The following is a 25,256-nucleotide window of genomic DNA, read 5'->3' as shown; positions in this document are numbered from 1 at the left end:
TGAAGCAATTAATCCATACCACAAATTGAAATTTCAATTCATCCCATTACTGCACTTCAGTCTTGTGAAGAAACACTGCTTCTCAAATATGGTTCCTGTTTTAGATATCCATGATGTTCTAAAACAAAAATTATGTTAAAAAAGCAAGTAGGGATAAGCATATAGCATGTGTGTGCATTCAGGTGCTTTAACTACCTTGTTTGCATGCCATTAATACCAGATTTTGTTTGGCCATGAGGTGTTCACACATGTTCCAATACCACCACTTTTGCCATCTCCAGGCAAAAAAAAAGGTAGGAAAATCATATAGATATGAATATGGATATAGCCTATCCACAGAGATCACAAGTAGTTCTGTGTTGGTACACACAACCAAAAAGTGACTAGTGTGTGCAGTCATGTGTATACTTTCTTGATTTCCCCCATCCCCATCTCAGTCACAAGAAATATTTTGCTTCCTAATAGCTGCAGGATGACAGATAGAGAAAAATAACTATTTGAATTTCAGATTGCATACTAAAATGCATGAGCTACAAAGGGGAAAAAAATCCTTATATTAGAGAATATTAAGATCTAAAAACGAAAAAAGAAACCTGAATCAACAGAAAACAAGGGTGTTTTCTTTCACTTTCCAATGTTTCTCAGCAGCAGGGCCTGTCACCAAACTCATGTCTTCATCAGGATAAGTGTTTCCAAGTGGTAAAAAATAACCCTCTGCTGGTGTTTCAAAGAAAATGACTCCTTAGAAATTCCCATGAGGTGCACTATCTGCTAAGTTTAGGACGATAAACATTAAGGCAGTAGCAGAAGTTACCAGATCATGCCTTACTTAAAGWATTATTTTTAATTTTACTACTCTTTCTGCAGCTGTGTCACTAAAACTTTAAAATATTTTGCTAAGCTGGTGTTGCTATACAACTGCCTTACCCCCCCCAAGTCCATCCACTCTTTACACAYCCAACCTGTGCTCCAGGCTCCAGTGCAGCTGAGAGGATCTTCATTGTTTCTGCAGTTACTCAGCCTGGAAAATCATACATTGACACAAGAGAGAAGCCAGAAAATTACTGGAYGGTTGTCAGTTAAATGAAATAGTTAGCACCCATAAAACACCCATAGGGTACCATAGGTCTTTAAACTTCATGAATTCTCTGCTATATTATTACCAACACAATTACTCTGGGACATTTGTTGAGCAGTGCAGCACAGCAAGTATCGGCTACAAAATTGTCAGTTACACTCATACAGAAGTCACTGTCTGCTGCTATGAAGTTTCTACCTTTCATTGCTGAAGTCCATTCAGTTAGTGACAGGCAAAGGATGTGATGTGTCTCCACGGAACATAGGAGCAGAACCATGTCATACTGGCTCCATGGAACACAGGAGCAGAACCTCTCCCCAGCATGGAGAGCAGTCATGCCAATCCTCATCCTTCCCTCCCTGCCTTTGTGGATTAATCAGGAAGTGGCACCTTTTCCAAAAGCAAACTCCATTCAGCAAATTACAGCAGGAGCTCTCTGTTCCATCCATCAACATACCATTGTCTGATGACCAGCTTCCTCCCTCCCTCCCTCCATTTTCAATTTCCCTGCCCCTCACTGATTTCTGTCCATGAGGCATTTCATAAAATTTTGYGGCTGCAATAAGAGTGCCAGCTGTAGCAGAATCAGCCAGCCCTGGAGCTGAAAGTTTCTTTTAACAGGTTATAGTGCACAYTGGCTACTGTTTTATTCRCCCACCCATCCAYTCTCCATAACCTGGCTCTTAATCAYCGGGTMTTCCAGGCCCGTATTCAGGGAAGCGGAAACACAACAGCCTAAGCTGCTCTCCTAAGTTGACTTCAACGACTTCAGGCAGGTKTTTCAAGCCACGAGAAGCAGCAGCAAAAGCAGGTCGGCGTGTGGATATTCCTAACCAAACCAATACTCCACCTGAGCGTATTTAAAGGCAGAAGCTGTTCCGGACAGAGCGGAGGCTGCTGGCAGCGAAGGAGGACCCGTGCCGGCTCTGCGGCACCATCTAGTGCTAAGAGGGAACAACGCGCTTGGGAAAACAAATCCACGCTGGTTTACGCAGAGCTTAGAAACTATGCAAAATAAAGGCATGTACATACAAACGGAAGACAAGCAAGGTAACTGATGGCTACACATTTTCACAGTGCACATGCTGGGGCCCGCTTCTGTCACTCTAGGACTGGAATGTTTCTGTTGCGCAGCCTAAACTGGTGGCACAGCAGMGAAGATGCTGGCAGCGCGCACTGCGGAGTCCGGCCACGCTCCTTACCACTATTCCCACTGGGCTCAGCAGATGAATCACAACAGCCACATGTTCTCAAAACGTACGTGCAGCCCTGCAGCTGCCTCYCCGCTCCCGTTCCAGGCTGAAGGCTGCACTGGAAATCTTGGCAGAAGGGCAAGAGCAGTGGCTCTGAAACAAAGACCCTCCAGCCTTGCGGAAGGTGCCCGTCCTCTCTATAGGTACCGAGGCAGAGGAGGAGATGAGCCCAGCTCCTGGGGATGCTGGCCTCTACAGACCATTAACTCAGAGATTAATGTCCCTGCTCAGACTCAAACCACAGATCCCAAGTGGCTCCCTTCTGCTCTCTAAAGTTACATCCACTTCCTCCAATTTTATTACCACTACTAGTTGTAAAGGTTGGGGTCGCTTTTTTTTTCCATTTCCTGCATCCAAAAAAGCTCACTACTTATTATAAATCTAGATGACAAGGCTTCTTTTTTTTCCCCGAGAGCAGCTTAGTTCTTACAATTTTATACAGCTGCTGATTTGCAGCATTTAAGGAACAATTCTTGTTACACTGTACAACCACAGCRCCAGATTCTTCAGCCTTTAAATGTTCCAGCAAGTTTCACTTTAAAACGGTAGGRAAGGTGATTTTTCTACAATTATTAAGAATTACAGAATTCACGTCCATAAATTGTGTGAAATCTAGTTGTTTTTCAAACTCCCCATTGGATCCAACTGAATGACAAGCTTGCATTCTCATGTCAAARAACACTTTGAAAATCTATCCCAGTGACAAATTAAATATAATTAATATTAATTTTCAAGTGGTGGTCCTCAGCAGGACCTGATCAACAACAGAGAAACCTACCACACATGCATTAATTTCAAGTTTTATTTTCCATGTTGGTGAAACACACAGCCTCCTCTCAAGAGACAGAATCTGTAGAGCTGTTACAAACACATTTTGTACTCTATTACACCACAGATTTGGGAAAAGAACAAATAAAGCACAGGTTTCACACTGCACTTGATCATCTGAATATTAAGTTACAGATAATTTAGAAATATTCTGATTTTACATATACATTGCATTGGCCATTGCTCAGCCTTCATGCACCATCTATGTTTTTCTTACAATCAACACTGGTTTTGGAAATTTTCTTGCTGTAAATGTTATCTTTTCCATTTTAGATCACTTAAATGGTATTTACATAAGTGTGCAAATTGCTTTGGAAGATAGAAACAAACACTAACACATAATATACAGACAGTTTTTTCTATAGTTAAAYATTTAGTAAAAGGCAGTTAACATTCCTAACACACTGTCTAAAATAGGAGAATAAGTTATATAAAATAGACCATCTTATTTTCAGATGCTTCCATTTCTGCAGATTTGGTCTTTGCAGCAACATTGCAATTAAAGATTAAGATTCTACTACTAGGAATCAGAAATGTCAATTCAAYGGCAGCTTAACATGTTTAGTACCAGTCACCTTTGTCCCAGATTTTCCACACTTGGCACAGAAAAAAAAAATCAACTTGACAGAGGGGGAAGACAGTATTGCACTTTTTTTTTGGCAATATGGAAAGTATGTTTTAAAAATCTAATGCATAAATTTTAACTTTTCTTTTAAGGGCCTGTTAGTGTTACAAGCACAGTTTAAATAAATCTGCAAATTCTTCCACAGAAGCACACCAAGTTTCCAGTTTTCYTATGCACCTCATCATTTCAGATATCACACACACAAAAAGCAGACTCTTTGGGATCTTACAACAAAACTGATTTCAGAACCAGAAGTAGCAGGAACTGCCTGAAGAAAATTACTGAGTGCTCCCTGAGCTCCTACATGTACATTTCTTTCTATTTGTGATAAAGACTCCCCATAAGAAGTGTATGTTCAACTTGATTAACAAATCCAGAAAGCAGAAGTTGAGTAAACTGAAGTGAGTTGCTCCAAAAGYGAAAACAGGAGTTATAGGGAAGTTTTCAAAACCATCTTTCATRTATCACATGCAAGCATTCTTAAGAGAAAAGCAGCTTGCTTCCTAAAATTTCACAGAGCCAAAACATCATAAASAAAGGGAAATTACCTGCCAGATAGTGAAGAACTACAAGTGCATCTGAAATAGCTTTAAAACTCATGGTTATTATTAAACAAAGAGACAAAACTGGTTTTTGAACACCCATTAAATTGATTAATTTGACTTTCCATAGCAGCCCTGCCTGCAAATTATGCTGCAGTTTGTCAATGCTACTCCCATGTCAATGCTACTGAGTGCTATCCACACCAAGGAAAGTGGTGGTGTGAGGTTTAGACCTCTAAAAGTTGAACCTTCATCACAATTACGCCTGACACAATTTTGTCAGACACTTACTTGATATTTTTTATGACATTCAACTCCTTAATATGGCAGAAACACTACCAACACTTAACGCTGTGCTTWTGGTCTCTTGCTTACAGAGCTTTGGGCATCACACACAAAACCCTGCTTCCAAGGATTCCCTGGATTCCAAGTGATGTCACCCTACTGCAGACCTTGATTAGATCCTGCTGAAGAGACTAGCCACAGGCACAACTTCTAGGTTGACAACTGCAAAGCATAAAATGGTGAAACAAATCTAAGACATGAAAGAAGTTTTCAAAACACATGATGACTTGAAACCAAACAAAAATAGAGAGTATGCATTGAAATTTGGTTACCTTGGATTCTGAGCTAGTTTGAAAAATGGCGCTAATAGGAGATAACCTGTTCTATGCTTTGAAAATATTAAAGAATCAAACGTCTTCATAGAATAGCATCTTGATTAGCAAATAAACACCTAGGACACTCATGAACTCAAACATATCACTGAAACATTCCCCCTAAGGTTTTGTTRAACATTTACCCTTTCTATTCAGTGAATGTTATTTGCCAACTTCAGTTTCTTTTTTGGTTATGGCACGCTTCAAAAACACTGCTAAGAATGGTTGTTCACTCCGTCCTTTCCTAAGGTGCACATTACAAACACTATGGACACCTTTATTTCCAAAGATTTCAGGTCAATACATTTCTTATGAGGAAAGATAGGTGTGTATTTCTACGTCTGCAATATTAACTTCAATCTAGTCCACTTAGTGTTTTCCCCAGTCATATGGATACAGGTTGTAACGAACAGGGTATTAAAATAATATTCCCCAGTGGAGTAAAAACTTGTTGAAAACAAACGGAATGCTCCCCCTAGTGCTTACATGAGTAGAAATCCTGCTGGGCACAGTCTGCCTTAAATGATCTTAAACAGGAAACAAACAGCCAGATGAATGATCCTACATTTAACTCCCAAAACAACTGCAARCATCTTACTGGGACCAAAAGTGTCAACTGGTGAAATCCAGCATTTAAAATTTTGTGCCATTCTCCCTCCAGTGCTTCAGAGGTTTTGGGTTCTTTTAAACTGTACTTTTAGAAAAATTTTCTCAAATTAATCTCGTCAGCTGAAGACAGAGCCCTAAGRAAGCTCCTACCAGGCAAGAGATGAAGTCCAAAGATGTTTCAAGATGATGGGTACAATCATGCTTTTTCTCCTGTACTGCACCCAGAAGCTGCCATGTTAATATTAGGATTCCCATCTCACAATTGCAATGAAGCTCTGGTAAATCTGGTACCTTTGGATATGCTCAGCATCACAATCAGTCAGATATTTAATACAACCTAGTCTGCAGCTAGCATAGTCCACCAGAATATTCATCCTCTTCCTCRTCAGCATGAGAGCCCACTGCAGCTGGTCCTCTGGCTTTGTCTTGGGTAACGTTTGGAGATTTCTTCTTGATTCCACCTCCTGGCACCACCAAGGTAAGACCAAGCTTGGCATACTGACAATGACAAGGCAAGTTTAATTTCTTTACTATCATAGAATTGACTGATGCTCACAATAAACAAGCAGGCAACATTCAGTACAGAAAATACAGTGGTGATGCTCTCAGGGTGTATTCTTCCAGTTTGGAATAAACATAACATTGGTTCATTTTTCTCTCTCTCAACACTCKGAGAATGGGATACAAGATCTATATTGATGTTGCTTATTATCAAATAAATTGACCACATCCTATAGTTTCTCTGGTTCAAGCTTTATGTAAAAAATAAATCATTCCAGTATGCAGCTCTTAATACATTACCTAGTATTAGATCATCTAAAAAGTCTTAAAAGTGTTTTTCAGCAAGACTAATAGCTTAATCTTTACTATTCAACAAAGTAAAATTAGTCAATACTGTTACAAGTTTTGGCAGGGATAGAAGTTTCCCTTATTTCACACTTTTCCTATCTTTTACTTCCTATAATTTACAAATTGTACAACAATAAAAAGTGGTGGGGAAAGAGACATAACTACTTGGTCAAAATTCAAAATCATTCCTGAATGAATATCTTGCTAAGAATAAACAATAGAAAAAAGCAGCCAACAATGCCATCCCATAGGCATCATATTCTTTTCGTGTTTATGCACATTTATCTGCTATATGTTATTTCTGAGAAAAAGCAGAAGCAGCACTGTTCTGGCCCTTAGGGAAGCAAGCAGAAGAGGACTGAATTTTGGTCAATTCATTAAACAAACTCAGCAAATCTCTAACAAGCTGTTCTTTCACCAAATCCTTAACACCATCTGAAAGGCAGGCAACACCACCACTGGCAGGCAAAGTAAAAGAATACAGGAAGCTCACAGACAAAGAGCAGCATGACAGCAAGTTACAATGAACACACAGACTGTGCTCTTCTTATTTTCCTCTACTAGGAAAAAAAAACTCCTTAACCTGAAAAAAAAAAAAAAAAAAATCACACGATCCACCTACTTACATCATTATCCATGTATTTGAAGAGTGGAGAATTACAGACTTCAGAAACTTGATCCTGATCTTGCTGATCATACCCTTCTAAAAGTTGTTCTAGTGCTGCACAGTCTTCACTCCCATTAAATCCTGGTATACTGAAGGAAATTAAGAGTTCATTTAGAGCAAGCARTCTACTTGACACTCAGCTATTCTACACAGCAGCTTTAAATGCTGCTGATTTAACAGCAAAAGGGCGAGCGCCTTTCAAGAATCTGACAGACTACTTGTTCCACAAMAACTGCCTATAACCACATTCATTTCTCCAGGTACATGGTTCATATCCATAAAAATTAAACTTTTAGCAATATTAGTTTACATGCAGAGTAAGACCACAACCATAGCCAAGACACAATAGGAATATCAGTTTGCAAAGATTAGATTTTTGTTTCCTGACTACTCAATAGTCTTTCTCCACTGTATACACAGAAAAAAATCTGTCATGAGTTGCTAAACATAAAGCTGGAGATTTGGAAAATATAAGCAAGATGTTTAAAGACTGATCTTGAAAGATAAGTTTTAAAAATATAATTTAACTTATACATATGTTTATTTCACTGAAAACATAGTTTAAGTAAATCATATTGTTTCAAGATTTTGCTACTGAAGTTCCAATGAAAGCTGAAAAGAACTGCCAGGGTTAAACACTAATCCATACATCGTCACTAAAATTTTCTCCTGTGACATGGCAAGAACTTCTAATTTCCATCTCATTTCCTCTGTCACACATAACTAGTTCTTTATGACTTTTCATTTTAAGTTTCTTGAGAAGAATCACAGTAGCCATTACAGCTAAATCTGTAATGTGTGAAAAAGATTCCTGATAGCCATACACCAGGGAACATTATTATTGTACAGTAAGTCAACAGAAGGGCCGATTAAAAAGAACTTATGAAAGAACAGCAAAATATATTGACATTAGTGAAACATTCAGTGTAGAATTACAGAACACAAGGTAGACTTACCTGTAGCTTTCCCTCACACATCTTTCTGCAGCAACATAATCATTTCTATGAAGATGAACTAAGACTTGAGCAATAGTTTTCTAAACAAACAAACAAACAAAAAGTAAATCTAATGATTCTTTAGAAATTAATAGTAAGAGATGAGAAAAATAGTAGACAGTTAATATCTAGCATGAGAATGATTGTGGACTGTAATGACCTTTCTAAGAGACTGAAGTCTCTTAGAAAGTGAGTCAAAGTGAGTCAAAACAATCCAGTGAAAAAGTTGAAAGCCACTTCCCCAGGTGGTATGACATAGATTATCTCCTATAACATTTAAATGAACTGTTGTCCCAAATAAATKTTTGCAGTTTGTTATTTTTTATAACATTGATATTTTTTATGTGTTTTTTGGTTTTGACAGCTAGATAACAGATTCTTTTCTTAAAAATTATAAAAGCACAGTTAAAGTTTGCAGAAACACCACTACCACAAATTCTCATAATTTAGCAAGAAACTTATCCCTTAATCAAGAGGTACTCATCATCTGTCAGATGTCAGCTGTATTTAACTACAAAAATAAAAAAATTGAAATGTATAATCAGAAGTTAGCTCTTAGAATTTACCTTATAGCATGTGGGGTAGTTTTCAATTTCCTTATAAATACTTTTTTCCTTTTGAAGAGACAATGCAGCCTCATCTAATCTAAAAGCCAAAAAAAACCCAGGAGTATCAGTGTCATGAATACAGCACATTGAACCCAAAGCTAATTACAAAGTATTTAACTAACACAGTGGCAAATCTACTGGAATAAAAAGCAATGCAACTGAAAACCAGCAGATCTTACAGAGTAGGTAAATAAATATACAGACAGCAACTCTTTTTGTGTATGCGCTAAGAACATCTCCAGTACTCATTTAGAGAGTAATGGTTTTGTAACTTGGGTTTTGTAACATGTAGAAGATGAATATTTTGTTACATACCCTAACACATTTCTCTATGTCCTGAGGTTACTATAAGCTATCAGTAGGTCTGATATCCATAAACTAGCAATATAGTYTCTAAAGGACCTAAATGTTTCAGTGAAGCAAGTCTGAGATGAACTGATAGGCAAGTTTGGTGCAAGCAATTTGCAATTAAACTTTTCCCACTGAGACTCTAAGATACACTCTTCCTTAAGAAGTCCAGAATCAGACTGCTGCAAACAGATTTCTTTCCTCAGGTTAGTCCTAATTCCTCTGTTTTACATCCCACAGCTGTAAAAGACTTTCAAGTACCTTCTACATATTAGTGCTGGAAGAAAAACAAAAAAAATCCTGAAATAGTTTTAAGAATTAATGAAAACTGGTGTATGTGCTTTCTAGCTATTCAGCAAACATAAAGGAAACAAATGTCTTTCAGTTCACATTCCCATTCCAAAACACAAAGCAGGTGGTTCCTGGATGAACGTGCATATCCCGCAGAAACTGGATCTTAGTTTGAAGTGTATCTCAAATAAGAATCAATAGTACATAAACCAAACATCACCAAGACAAAAAAAAAAAACCCGCCATCAAAATCACATTTGAGGATTCAATTACATTAAAAGAACAAAAAGGGATAAAGCTATACCTGCGTCCTCTGACCAGAAGTCTTGATGCCTTCCCTAACATTTCTAATGCCTGCCGTAAACGCTCTTCATTCTAGAGAAGACCAAAAAGGATTCAACATTCTTATTTGATTTGTACATATCTAAGAACACTAGCCCTTAATCTAAGCATGTCACCTGTAACTTAGAACAACTGTTAGTTATTATATTAGCAGTTCATACACTCAGAGGAAACATGAAGTGTATTGGTCTCCCAAGTTCCAGAGTCAGCTCCTGTCTGGATCTACTCAGCAGAGTAACATCAGTGCAAACTTGCTTATCTGGAAACAYTGACAACTGACAATAGAGAACTACATCAAAGCTACTTGCAAAAGAGCAAATCATTGGCTCGTGAACAGAGAGAGCACAAAGAACAATCTTCTCTTCTGTGTCTTCAGGGATTTCAAATTATTTTGGGTTCCAGGACCTCAACAGCAGACATGTTCTCTACCCTCTGGGTGCCCAACAAGAGGCRGAAAACTCACAAACAAAATTCAGATTCTGTCAAGTACTAAACCGAAAAAAAAGCAAAGCAAACTGACTCCTGACTTTTGTAATTTTCTCTACAGTGCAAGAAAGCTTCAGCTACATGACTCAGCCACTGATGTAAAAGAAAGGAARCATAATTTAGAACCTAATCGTAAGCTTTTTCTTGACTCTACAGCTGAAAAAAAATAAAAACCAAAAACACCCACAAAAATTTCCCACTTACTTCGAATACCGATGCTGCTTGCTGATAGAGCTGCACAGCCTTCTCTGGACTCACGTTTTCTATTAACCTGTAATAAACAAAATACTTTTCAGATGAAAGGAAAATAATTTTTACCTGAAAGCATAAAAAAGAGATAAAAGAAAACCACAGAATACYCATGCCCTGCACAGATTCACCATTAACTCATACTCACTTTCCAGCCCGTTCCAGTGCAATGGCTGCTGTGTCTGGTGTCCCATTCTCCAGGTACATCATACTGGCTTTCTCAATAAGCTGAACTGCTTCAGGGATCCTCTGCATCTCCTAGAAAGCAATAGTGAAAGTTGATCACCAACTCCATAAAATTCACTTTTAACTACTAAATTTTCRTGCAAGTCATGAATTTGTARTAGTTTAGAGCAAAAGCAGCACTAYTCTTCTGTCACCCTCCAACATGAGACACTCTTCTTTCCTTCTGCAAAAGGAAAACCATTTTCCCCCCTAAATATAAATGCTGCTTTCCTAATCTACTAAAGGTATAGGTGGGGAACTACAAGTCAAYGAACGAATTTAATCTGAATATGCAATTCGATTATATATATTTGTAAAATGGTCCAGTGCACAATATTCRTCTCTATAAAACAGAACTTTAAAATAAAAACTAGTAAATGAGAATACCTTTAGCATCATGCCAGCTTGTTCATAAGCTCTACAGAGAAAAGAAAAGTACAGTTTGGTTAGAGATAGTGTATTACACTAAGCTGTAGTTATCCAGCAAAAGTTAACATGCACTGACTATCTAACATCTTCACTGTTAATAAWTAATGTTTTAAGGATGTTTCAAGTGTTTTATATAATGACACAGCATATGTATAACATTATCTTCCACAAATTCAACCATGCTCCCCAGTAAAAATATATTCTAACCTGATCCCTGGGCAACGTTTGGATTATTGTCATCAACTTCTTGCCTTGAAGTACTSTTTAATTAAAAATTTCTTTATAAGCTCAACAGTGCAGAATTTCAAAATTATGAAAAGTTCATCTAAGAAAAAATATTTGTTATCAAAAGGTGCTGAAGAATACCAAAATAATTTCTTCAGGTGGCCACTGCAGGTTTTCAGAYTTTCCTAGCTCACACTTCCATTGAACTAATTTTGAAGCAGCAAAATTACTTCAATCAGAACACTTACTACACTGAGATCAAAATGCCAGTTCATGCTTGTACTGTATGTTAAAAAATCTGTTTCAGATTACTTAGCACTTCTGTACTTACTTGGCAGCATGAAAAAGACTGGACATGAAATTATCAAAGTCAAGGACAAAAGCCACAAAAATATAATGCAGGTAAAGTATTAACACACAAAATCTTACACAACTACTAGTTTCAAAGCAAGGAGCCCCATAAAGWCAAATCTAACCTACTACATCTGCAGGGAAGTTATCAAAAATAAATGATTCTAAGGACTGAATAAATGAAACATAGCAATGCAAAGTTGTAAAAAGCACATTTATCTAAAATATGTTTCTGCATATTAAATAGTACTATTAGTACTGTAATAGTACTGTAATAGGCAGAGGATAACTTAGTTTATAGTATTTGCAGGTAATGAAAAAAAATTAAATTTCTGAAGCAGTATGCTTAGATATGTCAGGCACCTGTCAGCTGTTATTGGGAACAACGCTGATTTTCTAACCAAGAGTTCTTTAGTTTTCCCACTCAGAGCACTCAGGAACACTCCTTTAAAAGCAATTATGCTACAATGACAAAATGTGCAAATACATTAAATAACCTGCTACCAATCCCCATTACTCCAATCTAAGTAGCAGCTAGTCAGCTTCTTGGAGAGAAAGAATTTCAATCAATGAAAAGATACGCTTTATTGTTTTCATGTGCCTCAGCTTCYCGTAAACAGGCCTCCCTTGCCTGGTCAAACTGCTTGGCATTCTTAAAAGCAACAGCTGCAAGAGAGCAAATGAAGAGATTTTATTTACAACTTGACATGGTCTTCTTTTTGCCAGGGCTGCTCAACAGTTCAGCTACCTAACTATGCAAACAGGCTCTTTAAATGAAAGGTTACAGTTTACCAAGGTCTTCTCAAAAATCCCAGATGTTTTCCTTGTTTCATTAGTTACTTAGTTGCCATTAAAGACATTTATTGTCAACATCACTTCCACATCACCACAGTATCATATGTAGCACAGAATATGTTTAAATGGACTTGGAAACTCACTTAATATATTCTGTATTCTAATTACAGAACTGCAGGAATGCATATTTATATCATTTTATCATTAGAGGTTATAGAAAATCAGTACAGCCAAAACAGAAGTGTGCCACCAACAAAGTATACCTCTAACAACTTCYTCAGCAAGCACAACCACTGCAGGGCACAAATTTGTATTTCTAGCTCATTTACAATAAAATACTGAAGTAGGACTTAAAKTAAATTTCAATTTTCTTTCAAATTTCACTGTTCCTCCAATTTTATATTTTTTACTTCATTCTTAAATAAATAAGTAGAAGTGCCTAGAGTAAGAAGCCAAAGGACCGTAACGAATTACTACTATGAAAAAGAAGAAAATGCTTAAGAACAAAAAGAAATCAAYTACTAAGGATTTTATACACAGTGTGTCACTTACAGTAGAAAAAGAGAGGAAAGAGACCTTACTATGCCTGAAAAAAAAACCCAGTCTGGCAAACATCTCACCTTACTGAGACAGTCTTTGACAGGACATATTTCATAAGATGATGATAAAGCAAAATTTTAAAACCAGCTTGAACATCTGTTGTTTTGTAGATAAAGTCATAGGATTTGGGGGTGGACAAGTGAAAGAAGGAAAGAAAGCTTTATTTTTGTCACATATAGCAATATAAAAAATAGAAGTTGTAAGCTTGAAAAAAAAWTTGGTTTGAACACTGTTCTAGATTTCCAAGTACAACCTGAAATTTATTTTACAGTATTACCAATAGGATTTTCTTATTGTTTCATCTTACATTTAGTCTTCACTACAGTTTAATTACACAGCAACCTAATAAAAATATGTAAAACATTATCAGGAACTAAYATTAATGAATACTTTGAAACCATTAAATATATATGGCCATATTTACAGACACACATACCTGCCTTCCCATATTCAGTAGCTGCACTGTCATAATCTGGTTTCCACTTTAAGAAYCCAGTTTTCAGGCTAAAACACAAGAAACAATTAATAAAAATTTTATGKTTTACATTCAAGGCATTTTAGGTATATTTCAAACTTCAGAAAGCCCCTAGAAATGAGTGATTACCTATATGCCAATAGTACAGTGGCATCACTACTGTAAAAACAAATGCCAGCACTGTTAAGAATTGCATAAAGCACTGCAATTATCTCCCATAGTTACATGCCCTAACATGCTTCCACTATTCTCAAGTCCATCTTCTCAAGAATAAGAAGTCAGCAGCAGAAAAATACTTCCTCCTACACCAACATGATATCACCAGAYTTCTATTATCATGACACCTGACAATACATTTTTTTTCACACATCAGGAAGTTTCCAGCATTCCTCTACAGGAWTTTTTTTTGCTGCTGAGAATTAGCAAAAACTCTCCACTGCATACACAGATAAAAGAATTTATTTACCAACACAAAACCTCGTATGCCATTTATGTCTACAATAGATCATGACCCTAAAAGGKGCCATACGTAGGCATAGATACATAGGGGAAAATGTACCCTGGAAAATTAGGTGAGTCATTAGGCAGTTTGGAATTCAATGTGCTGACTTCCTCACTTCTAAAAGAAATTTTAAAATTACCATAACTTTAGAGTCCACTTGTATATTTGTAACAGGCCAACACATCATATGCAATACATTCTTTACTTGGAAAACATTAGTGTATGGACAAGTTGGTTTTCTTGTCTCACTTGGATGAAGACCACAGTTACTCTAAGACAAACCTTTATATTATGTTATTTTTTATCACAGTCAGAGTCTCAAATGCATCAAGCTGAAATACTTGCACTCAATGCACTTGCAATATAATGCACTCAATCCACACACAATTTTATGTTTCAGGGCCTTTTATTTCAAATGCTCTCCAGAGAAGCTTAAAATTTATTCTGCTGGAGGGCACTTYCAGTCAAGTAATTTGAGTAAGACACCCTGTTTTTTTCTATTTGCAAGTCTTCCCTCTATARCAATTTATACTTTTGATCCATGATTTCCAGAGGGTCTATCACCGTTCTTACTAAAACTACGGCAACCTTGGATTAGTCAGCTGTACTATCTCTATACTGTAGCCTGTGCCATTGAGACTTACTAGCAAAATGGCTATGTTCAGTGTTAAAATACACAGTAACAGACTATCAAAGATGTTAAACTCTCCAACATAAAYGTCAATATAGGTCTTTGAAGCCATCTAGGAAGCAACAATCACACATTTCTCGTGGATAGGAAGCAAACACAGCACCTCRGCAAAGTCAAGCTCTTTTATCCAACACAATCTCCATAACTCTTTTCTACCACTTGTCTATAGCCTTCAGATGCACCAGGGAAGGTTTAGGATCGACATTAGGAAGAAATTCCTCACRGAARGGGTGATTAGATATTGGAATGGGCTGCTCAGGGAGGTGGTGGAGCCGTCATCCCTGGAGGTGTTTAATAAAAGACAGGATGTGGCACTGAGTGCCCTGGTSTAGTTGACAGGGTARTGTTGGGTCACAGGTTGGACTCCATGATGTCAGAGGTCTTTTTCAATCTAATTGATTCTGTGACTTGTCTTCCTCCCACTAACTTTAGGAAAGGGACAGAAGTGGCTGCCCTCGCTCTGCAGTCAGGGTCGGAGCAACAGAGGCCACAAGGCCCTAAAGGAAACTGCTCAGGCTSCAGGCCTCTGAGCCGCACCGTTCAGCTTCACCGACCCCACTGTTTGGCTTTAGGGCCGGTTTACTCTCCCGGACCGGGGCAGCAGGCCCTCTAGAGTACCCAGGCCCTGTAGGGGGGGTCCCCTCAGGCAGAGGAGGGGCTGAGCAGCCAAGTCCCCCTATTCCCTCCGCGCCAGCCCATCCCGGCCCCGCCGCCTCTCTGCCCTTCTCCTGATGTCCCCATGCCTGGCACACGAGATGTCTCCTGAGCCCCTGGGCCAAACCAGGAGGGGACACGACGCCTCCACGGGCCAGGAGGGCCGGGCGGGCCGGACAGCGCGGACGCCGAGCTGGCAGCCGCTCGCCAGCTCYCCCCAGCCCGCACCCTCCGCCCCGCTGCCCTCCGCTCACTATTTCTCCGCTTTCGCGATGTGCTCCAGCGCCTCGTTAATCTTCTGCGCCGCCATCTCGCCAGCGCGGCGGGCCGGGCTCGGCCGCGCTCCTCCGCCTCCGTGCGCTGCCGCTACGGAACGGCGCAGGGATCACGGGCACCGGGAGCGGCGGGAGGAGCGGCCCGGGCCCCGCCTGCTGCCCGCGCCTGCGCCGGGGCTGAGTGCCCCGAGTGCCCAGAGCGGTGCGGGAGCCTCGGGCTGGAGCGGTCGGTGCGGCCGGGAGTGCTCGGCGCTGGGGTTTGCCGGGCTCCAGGGGCCGGCGCTGCCTGCAGTACGCAGCTCCAGCCCTGCCGTGTGCAAGGCCGACAGAGGGCTTTTAAAAAACAGGTACACCCAGAATGGTTATGGTTGGAAGGGACCTCTAGAGATCGTCTGCTCCAGCCGTCCTGCCAGGCAGGGTCACCCGGAGCAGGTGGCGCAGGAACGCGTGCGGACGGGTTTTAAATGTCTCCAGACAGGGAGACTCCATGACCTCCCTGGGCAGCCTGTTCCAGCGCTCTGCCACCGTGAATGTGATGAAGTTCCTCACGTTGAGGTGAAACTTACTGCATTTTACTTTGTGGCTATTGCTCCTTGTGCTGTCACTGGGAACCACTGAAAAGAGCCTGGCACCATCCTCCTCACACCCTCCTTAGAGATATCTATATATCTATATCTATATCTATATCTATATCTATATCTATATCTATCTATATCTATAGATGAGATCCCCTCTCAGTCTTCTTCAGGCTAAACAGGCCCAGCTCCCACAGTCTCTCCTCATAAGAGAGATACTCCAGAGCCCTAATAATATTCGTGACCCTCTGCTGGACTTTTTCCAGTAGCTCCTTGTCTTTCTTGTGCTGAGGAGCCCAAACTGGATGCAGCCCAGAACAGGAATGAGCAACATCTGTGTTTCCCAGTTTTTTTTTAATGGAGACCAGTTTTTTTTTTTAGCAGTGCAGAGTTCACAGGCTGAAGTCTGAGCAGCACTTCATGCCCTGCCTTCGGGACACTTCTAGAGGCAGTTTTGCTGAGGCCTAATCTGCCTCGGTGTAAACAAGAGGGTGTCTGCAGCTGGGCTGGCACAGAGATCTGATGCAGAAGGTGTGAGTGGTGGCTGAGCACACCAGGGTTGCTGACACAAGCCACACAATCATGCAAAATACCCAAATTACACACTCAGTAATTGAATCAAAAATGCTAAAGTCCCTATTATTGCTCATGTCCAGCTTCCTTGACTCTTTAATTTTATTAAAATGAAGTATCACCAAGTAACAGATCAGTCATTGAGCCCCAGAAGGTATTTATTCTCCGAACTTGAACATCATAATTTTATTCCAATGATCTGAATAAGTGAAGTATTTATCAACACATGAGAGAGAAAGCAAAGGAAGAAGAAGCTGGTTAAATTTGCAAAACTTCCAAGAGCCTAGAAGTCATTGAAATGATCCTTATGGGTCCCTTCCAACTCAATATCCTCTGATTCTGTGATTCTCTTTAAAGTCCATAGCATTTACAGGAATCAGAGGTTTACAAGTTCCTACATCAAACTGGGAAAASAAGCAATATTTACATGATTTGTTTTACTCTAGGTAATCATAAAACTCACAAGTCTGAATTGCTTTCCCTTCCTTTTCCTTTTCCCACATTCCCTTGTTGACTTGGACACTTAATTTTCCGACTTCGGTTCTTGCATTGCACTTGAGAGGTTATCATCTATTGCAGATGGTGGAAAATCCCCACTAAATCTTTATTATTATTCTGTGTCCTAGATCAAAGTAGGGRAAAAGGTTGTRGAGAGGTTTTCTGCTTTCAAAAGCAGATGAGTGGTCACAGGAGCACTGGGACAAAATCGCTAGTCTTGCATAATGCATGCACAAAAAAGGTTTTTGGCAAGCACTCAGTGGTAGCAGGTATAAAGCAGAGGAAGCTGTGATCGGAAAGATTCTTGTGTCATCACGTCTGTCTTTTCTTTCCCTTGCAATGTCAGCCAGGATAGATCTGGCCATATGAGCTTGGGCTATGAGCTTGCTGCAGCACCTTTCAGATAAACGTGTGTTAGCTGGGAAAATTAAATCCTAGACCGCAGCATTAAATGACAGAATAACCTCAGACTGTTGTTCTGGAGCTCTAAATTAATGACTTACAGTTTGTATGTTTGTTTTTGGTAGGGCTTCTGGCCTGCTCTGTTCCCTGGGTTGTAAATATCTGTTCACTTTCTAGTGAAACTGCACATGTGCACTGCCTGGTTACACTTTATACTGGAATGACCAGACGAAAGATTTTCAAGACTAGTATTAAACGAAATAGGATATTCTTGGGTAGCTTTTATTTTGTAGGCACGGAAGCTCTGGAGATTTTACATCTGGGAAGGATCATATCACAGCATCTGGTGCTTGGCTGTGGATTAGAATTTGGTGTTGAAAAATGACCAGGTACAATGTGAAAAAAAAATTTACTGGGATAGCAGTTGGAATGAAAAAGATGTGAACTCTGTAAATAGCTGTACCAGTAGAACTCATTGATCATTAGCCAATCCTCATCTGCTGAGCACTWCACTTTGCAGAGAGTTTCTGTCTCCTAGATAAGCATTTCTTCATGTGTACCATTGCAACCAAAGACAACAGGCTATGAGAAACAAGGTGCATGAGCTATTGCAACTTATTTGTCTCTAATAGGTTAAAAAACACCTGTGTGAGACGTCTCGGGGCTAGCCTCTGGCTAAAGGCTGGAGGCAGGCAGAGGTAGCACTTTCCACCATTATGGCTGGGTCCCCCCACAGCTTTGGCATCAGGACAGCCTGGGTGCCCTTCAGAGAGCTGTTGTAAGTTACAAAAAACTATCAGTACAACCATAGCTAAAATTTTTTTTTGTAATTAACTCTTAACTTTTCCTTTATATAAATATGTTGTCTTCTTTCAGAAAGTCAGGATTAACTGCAGCAAAATGTACTTTAAATCAACTGTCGAATCCTACCTGCTGCTCCACTGGATCTGGAAGGTGAATTTAAATTTTCCTAGATCTGGATTTCTCACCTCTGTCTGGTACCTTTTTATGGCAGCAAAACATGGAAAGTTCTGCCTTATACTTTRTTAATGTCTGAAATTGGAGTCGTAACTACAATACAGTTCACCACCATGCTAAGGAAATTATCTGGGAGAAAGGGAGAGTGATCTGTATTTTTTTTTCTGCCAAGCAGACTGCGCCATCACTGATGCTCTAACGTGCAACTGGGTCAGACAAATTTTGGGCCCATAATATACACTAAAATGTGCTCTGTGATCACTCCAGTCCARTGCCAGCACCTCAGTGCTCCAGTACCTTTCCTTTTCTTGTCTTCAGCATTAAATCCATATAACTCATTTGTCTTTCAGATACTACTGTCTAAATGGATATGGTAGAAAGCAAATAAATAACTCCGAGGGCAGGAAAATTAATAAAGAGTGTTTTTCTGTAGATTTGTGTCTCCCAACTGATTGTCTTTAATTAAATAGCAGAGCACTGCAGTGTGAGYGTGCCTTTTATTAGCTGTCAGAGAACAAAGAGAGAGGCATTATAAATATCCCAKCTGGGGGAAGGTGGTAATGTCTAATTTGCTTTCCAGATTCATTGGACATGAGAGAGGAGGARGGTATTCTGAGGATGATCCAATGTGAATCATTCATAATGCCTTCCACACTATTTATTGAACCTACATAATTTGCATGCTCCTATTGAAGATTAAGTAAGGTGGCCTGTCCACATAGGTTAAGGCAGGTTCATTTTGTTACTAAGTGGTGTGTCATGATTATCAAGACTCTTTCAGTCCTACCTAGTATTCCATCGTTCCAAGACGAATTCATTTCCCTCAGTCATGACAACCCTCAAATTGTAATTTGTTTAAATTCAAATTAATTTTATACAATAGTTCATGTGTGACTCACAAACAAATGTACAGTATTTACAGATGTGAATAAAGTTATTCTGGAGGAGAGTTGAGTCACCTGTTTTTGTTGGGTTTTTGAGAGACCAAGGTTGGATAAAGGCCTATAATCCATCATACCTCTTCCCACGTGCTCTGATGGGAATCTGACCAACTCWGTATTTTTGGCATTTGTCACCTCCCAGACTTGCTCCTTGATACTTCCTCACCCTCTCAGCCACTGTGAGGATAATTTGCTTTCATACCTGATTGTTTCATCCACCACCAGTGCCTGACCCACCCTTAACAAATGCTTGTAGAGCTTGTTTTGGTAGTCTCATAGAAGTTGTTACTAATTTTTTATATTCCAAAGGTGGCAATTCCACATGACAATTCCTGACATGGCAACCCCTTCCAATTAATAAAATCTTCCTTCTGCTGGTTACYGGGTCTTGGAAGGATGACTTTTGGAGCAAAAACTTCCCATTCTGAGACTAAGACTTCACTGCAAACCACTTCTGGAATCACCTTGACTCCTGGGTCCCAGTTTGTTCCTGTTTTTGGCTAGTATCTTCCTGGCTCTGTTCCCTCTGGCAATTTACCAAGCAATCACACCTGCACTAAGAGGAATATATGGTGGAGGCATGAATTGTTTCAGCCGATTTAAGTACCACATCATAAATGTGTAATCATAGCTTTACTTTAGCTTCTCTTTCTGTTGATGAAGTAWCTTGCTCAAGATAGAGCACATACGTAATTCAAAAATGTGTCACCTTTTCTGCTCCCTCTYTGCAACTCCAGAACCTCTGGAAAGCTCTTCCATTTTTTTTCATTCTYCCTTCTTTCTGGATTGTTTTCTACMGAAGGCTCTCACATCAGACTCTCCTGGTAGAACGCCAGCTATTYCTCCCTCAGAATCTACCCAGTGCCAATGGCTTTTGATGGAGCTTTCCTTGGTTTGCAGCAGTCTGTACACAAGATGCTCATCATGGAATGACATGTAGCATTACTTTCCAAATCAAGAGGCATTTATATCTGCATACGTGAACATGTATCCTTCAGTTTTTTAAAGAAATACTGATTGAAATAGATCTCAGAACAGAGTCAGGAAAACAWAACAGTTTTCATCAGCTTTGAAGGCATAATTAGATTATTCCACTTTTCTATGGGATTGCCAAATTTCATGACTGGTTCTTCCAGGTGCCAGCTTCTACTTTATACCCATGAATAGGGAGGTGAGATCACTAATATCCAATAAAATAAACAAGGATGTCCTTATTCAAGGACATCAATAAGCTTTTGGTGACTATTATTGACAGCATAATTTTGTGCACCTGAAGCAAGATTTACAGAGAAGGAAAGACATTGTTTTGTTTGTCTTAATTGGCTTAATCTTTTTTGACATTGTTTGCCTTAGTCTGCTTCAGAAGAGCATGTGTAGATCTTCTAGCCTGCTAGCTAGAACTAGGAATGCAGTCCTGGACAGAAGCTGCTACACTGTGGTCTCTTCTTTTGAACAATCAATACAGAGCATTCCAAGTTGCTGGGTTTTGTTCCACATGGCAGCATGGAGTTAACTAAAACATCTGTTGCATTCCCCCAGTGTTTTAGTCTTCAGCATAACTTTTTTTTTTTTTTTGCAATTAATTGCTTTGGTCATGTGTCTGAATGTCCTATCTACATTGATTATGGAGATATATTGACAATACTAAAGCCTATTTCCCCCTGTAGAGGAGTCAGTTCTCCCACTCTGAATTGTTATTTACATACACTATTATGCTGCCGCAGTACCTGTCTGCAACAGACTAAACTGTACACTTTTGTAAGTTTTTTCTAATGATCTGATGATAGTCAAAACTGGTGTGGCAGTCATGTGGGGGTGCAGCTGAAAGCCTCCCAAGGCACTGAATTCAGTTCCATGGGCAGCCCAGTGACTGACGAGTGAAGCTCTATTGTTCTGTATAAACACCAAAAGTAAAGAAAATAAACCTTCCAGATCATTTACCACTGTTGAAGCTGATGATTCTTACTCTCAAACATAGCACTGAGATAGTATTTAAAATGTTAAAGTAGAGTTTGATATCAGGATTCTATTTGATTGAGTGGCCTAAAGACTATTTACCACTATAGGGACTACATCYGTTCATTAGGTCTTGGTCTCTAGATAAAAGTAGCAAAAATCTCCTTTAGAGTTTCATTTGTGGACTGGAGAAAAGCTCCTTCAATTCACAATAGTGACTGAAATTTCTGTTCTTTAATAAATCAAACACCTCTAGCCCTGATGTGTGAATGTGTGCTATTCCAACCTGTAAGAAGAGTTCAGCTGCTTCATACAGATACATTCTGATGTGCAGTTTCGGTTCTCTGTTCATAACAAACTTTTGAAAATTTGTTKAGATGGGTTGAAGACATCCACAAAGTACATTCCTACTAGTCTTAACTGTAGCCTGGTGTGTGCATTTAAAACTTTTTATTAATTTCCTTCCAGAAAAAAGTATAAAGTCTGTAAAAGCCTAGGCAAGCATTAGGCGTTCCATGTTATTCTCCCACCAGAGCTTAGATTTCTCCTCCAGTAGGCCAGTAGTAGCTAAAAATTACTATTGTCAACAGCTCTTTTGACAAACATTTAGAAGAGACTGAAAGTCTTGGTTCATTTAGAATAGTTACCTGTGTCTCGTTCATGAATTTCCCTTGAAATATAGATAAAACTTTAGCAAACACATTAATTCCTTTTCTGTAGTCCATTCTATRTCACATGCATTTTTCCATACTTAACTAAAGCTTTATATTTCTCCTCAGTCTTGCAAACCAGAACACTTTAAATTCATTCAGTTCAAATAATCCACCATTTCTTTTRTGTGACTTATTTTGATAAAAACTCATGTTTTCTGCTCTAGAACAGACCTTTTATTACTGCAGTGTGTGTGTAGGACAGCACTCAGAGGTGTTTTTCTCATGAAAAAGAATGTTTAGCATTTTGTGAAAGTAATTTTTTAATATCCTATCCTTGGGCTATTCACGGATATGTAATTAAACAGTTTCTCCTATGCTAAAATCATATATGAGYATAGTGAATTCTCTTAAATGTATTTGCCCTTTAATGCCATATCCGCTGAAAACACTAGTGGGAAAATTTAAATCTGGATGAATCAAAACCTTCTTACAAAAATCATATTCTTTATGTTTACCCTTAATGTGGGAAATGAATTTATGAAAATGAGAATTGGTCTCCACTTTTATTTTGAAGAATTATAGGGTGAATCAACAACAGATTCTTTCTTTTAAGCTGTAAAATGTATTTTCTTGTCTCTAAACCCGCTCAACAAAAGGCAATTACTGGAGTTACAAATGTGCTTCACCTGCATCRATTATCAGTAAAGACTTCAGATGTACCTGCAGAGAAGGAAACGTAACTCAAGGTAGCATTTCCCTTCCGTTCTGCATGCCAGGTCTTCCTTGTGATGGATGTGCTTCTTACATACCTTTCTGTCTTTGAGAATTGCAGACCACAGTGTCATGCCCAACTTCTGTGCATTTACTTTCTACCTCCTAAATTTTTTACACTGTTCTCTCTTTATTTTCCCCATAATCTCATCTGGTTTCTGGGTTTAATTTTACCCTTTTGCCTGGTAGCTTCTTTCTTCTCTTTTTTCCTTCCAAGTGCTGCTTCTAGCAAATGTGTCCTGTGATAGTACCATTAGACCAAGATACGTATATTCTTACAGATGAAAAGGCGAGAAACAGAAGCACACAGGGGTGCATGGACCATGTAATCTTTTTCACATAGATAAGAGGCTACAGCAAAAGCAGGAGAGAAAACTACTTTAAGTGCAGCGCCTCATTTTGCCTGTGGCTTCTTGACTAAGATTATATGAAGGATTCCACCTATCCCCATATCATTTGGAGAAGCCTGTATGATTCAAAATTATATGGAAAAAGTAGTGAAAAGTTACAGAATCACAGAATATTTGAATTTAGAAGCTATCACAGGAGGAGGTTCTGACTACTCAAAGCATGATCAACTTCATCAGGCTGCTCATGGCCAAGTTCAGTSGGGTTTTGAATATCTCAATACGGAAGGGATGCAGGAATGAATCATAAAAACATTCTGCCCTGCTTASAAGGAGTTGGGGGTGCTGGYGGATGAGAGGCTGGATGTGAGCTGGTAATGTGCACTTGCAGCCCAGGATCCCCACTGTGTCCTGGGCTGCATCCAAAGCAGTGTGGCCAGGAGGGCAAGGGATTCTGCCCCCTGCTCTGCTGAGACACCCCTGCASTGCTTCATCCTGCACTGGATGAAGCAGAGGCCCCACCTCTGGAGGCCCCAGCATAGGAAAGACARCAACCTGTTGGAGCAGAGGCCCAGAGATAGGCCACCAGGATGATTAGAGGAGGGATGGAGCACCTCACCCATGAGGAAAGGTTGAGAGAATTGAGTTTGTTCAGCATGGAGAAGTTTTCAGMGTGACCTAATTGTGGCTTTCCAGTACCTGAAGGARGCTTACAGRAARGAYGAGAGGGACTTTTTACAAGAGCAAATAGCAACAGGAAAGGGAGAGTGGATTCAAACTGAAAGATATTAGGTTTAGATTAGATAATAGGTAGAAATTTTTCACTTTGAGGGTGATGGGGCACTGGAATAGGTTGCCCAGAGARGCTGTGGAKGCCCCATCCCTGGAAGTGTTCAAGGACAGGCTGAGTGGGGCTTTGAGCAACCTSATCTGGTGGAAGGTGTCCCTGCCCATGGCCARAGRATTGGAACTAGGTGATCTTTAAGGTCTCTTYCAACACCAAACATTCTATGATTCTATGATAAATATCATAAGCAATGCTTATAACAACAATTAAATTATGTTATTTACAATGCCTACCTCTGAAAAATGGTGTAACTAAGATGAGTGGCAAATTCTCACTTGCCACCTTTTGGAACTTGATACAGTATTTGGCAAGTGGAATTCAACAGTCCCTGTTGTATAAATGGGAGAGGAGAGAAGCTTGRCATTCCCTTCYGGARCTCAATCTTGTCAATGTAGGTCAAYAAATTGTCTTCAGATAKMATGGCTGTTGTAATGAAGCCTAGCAAACACAGGAGGGCTCTATGTGAACACATATTAAGAAATGCTTAGGTTGGTGCCAGACAGGAGCGATATGTTCTGGTGTTACATAACCTTAAGTTAATTTGCAATGCAGTTTAAAGAAGTAGAAGATTTTGTTATGAAATTACCATCTTGTTTTGGTTATGTATGGGTTTTTAGCTAAGCATTGTATCCATGCTGGAGCATAAAAATATAAAAATAGATCCCATAAACCCCAGCTGAAGGGGACTATTATGAAACAAATGAAATAAAATTCCTGATTTTGACATTTCTGCTAAATAGATCTGGTTTTTTATGAAACAGATTTAGGTTTAGCTGTCATRGATACATTTCAGTATATCACAAACTGGCTTCTGACAGGAAAAATGGTCTCTTTCCTTAATTTTACATTATAAATCCCAATTTTTCCATATTGCTACCATGGAAACAAATGGAGAGTGAAGGCAGTAAACGGAACAAAAAGCCACTATTGCATAATGGGGTTTGGTCATTCCTCCACAGAGACAAACAGGCTTTCACAACAGGGCTCTACTACAGCACAGCCGTGTCACAGCAAGTCCTYTGAGGCAGGGACTCAGCTTGCCTGTGTCAGTGTGCAGCTCATGC

General features: G+C 39.4%; 1 protein-coding gene across 1 annotated transcript; it reads right to left on the bottom strand.

The window, feature by feature from the left end:
* Nucleotides 1-4,751: 4,751 nt before the first annotated feature.
* On the bottom strand, nt 4,752-15,790 carry NAPG (NSF attachment protein gamma). The gene is made up of 12 exons (XM_057368927.1): nt 15,631-15,790; nt 13,491-13,558; nt 12,241-12,325; nt 11,640-11,657; nt 11,042-11,072; nt 10,578-10,687; nt 10,385-10,451; nt 9,657-9,727; nt 8,672-8,750; nt 8,067-8,146; nt 7,070-7,199; nt 4,752-6,092 (listed from the first exon to the last, which is right to left on the bottom strand). Exons 1-12 carry the CDS (start codon nt 15,684-15,686, stop codon nt 5,943-5,945), a joined length of 945 nt encoding a protein of 314 aa, XP_057224910.1. The 5' UTR covers nt 15,687-15,790; the 3' UTR covers nt 4,752-5,942.
* Between the last annotated feature and the right edge of the window lie 9,466 nt (nt 15,791-25,256).

Source organism: Malurus melanocephalus, unplaced genomic scaffold (genome assembly GCF_030028575.1).
Source record: "Malurus melanocephalus ecotype Western Australia unplaced genomic scaffold, MMel_1.1 scaffold_99, whole genome shotgun sequence".
Taxonomy (NCBI): Eukaryota; Metazoa; Chordata; class Aves; order Passeriformes; family Maluridae; genus Malurus; species Malurus melanocephalus.
This window is presented reverse-complemented; position numbering and strand designations above follow the sequence as displayed.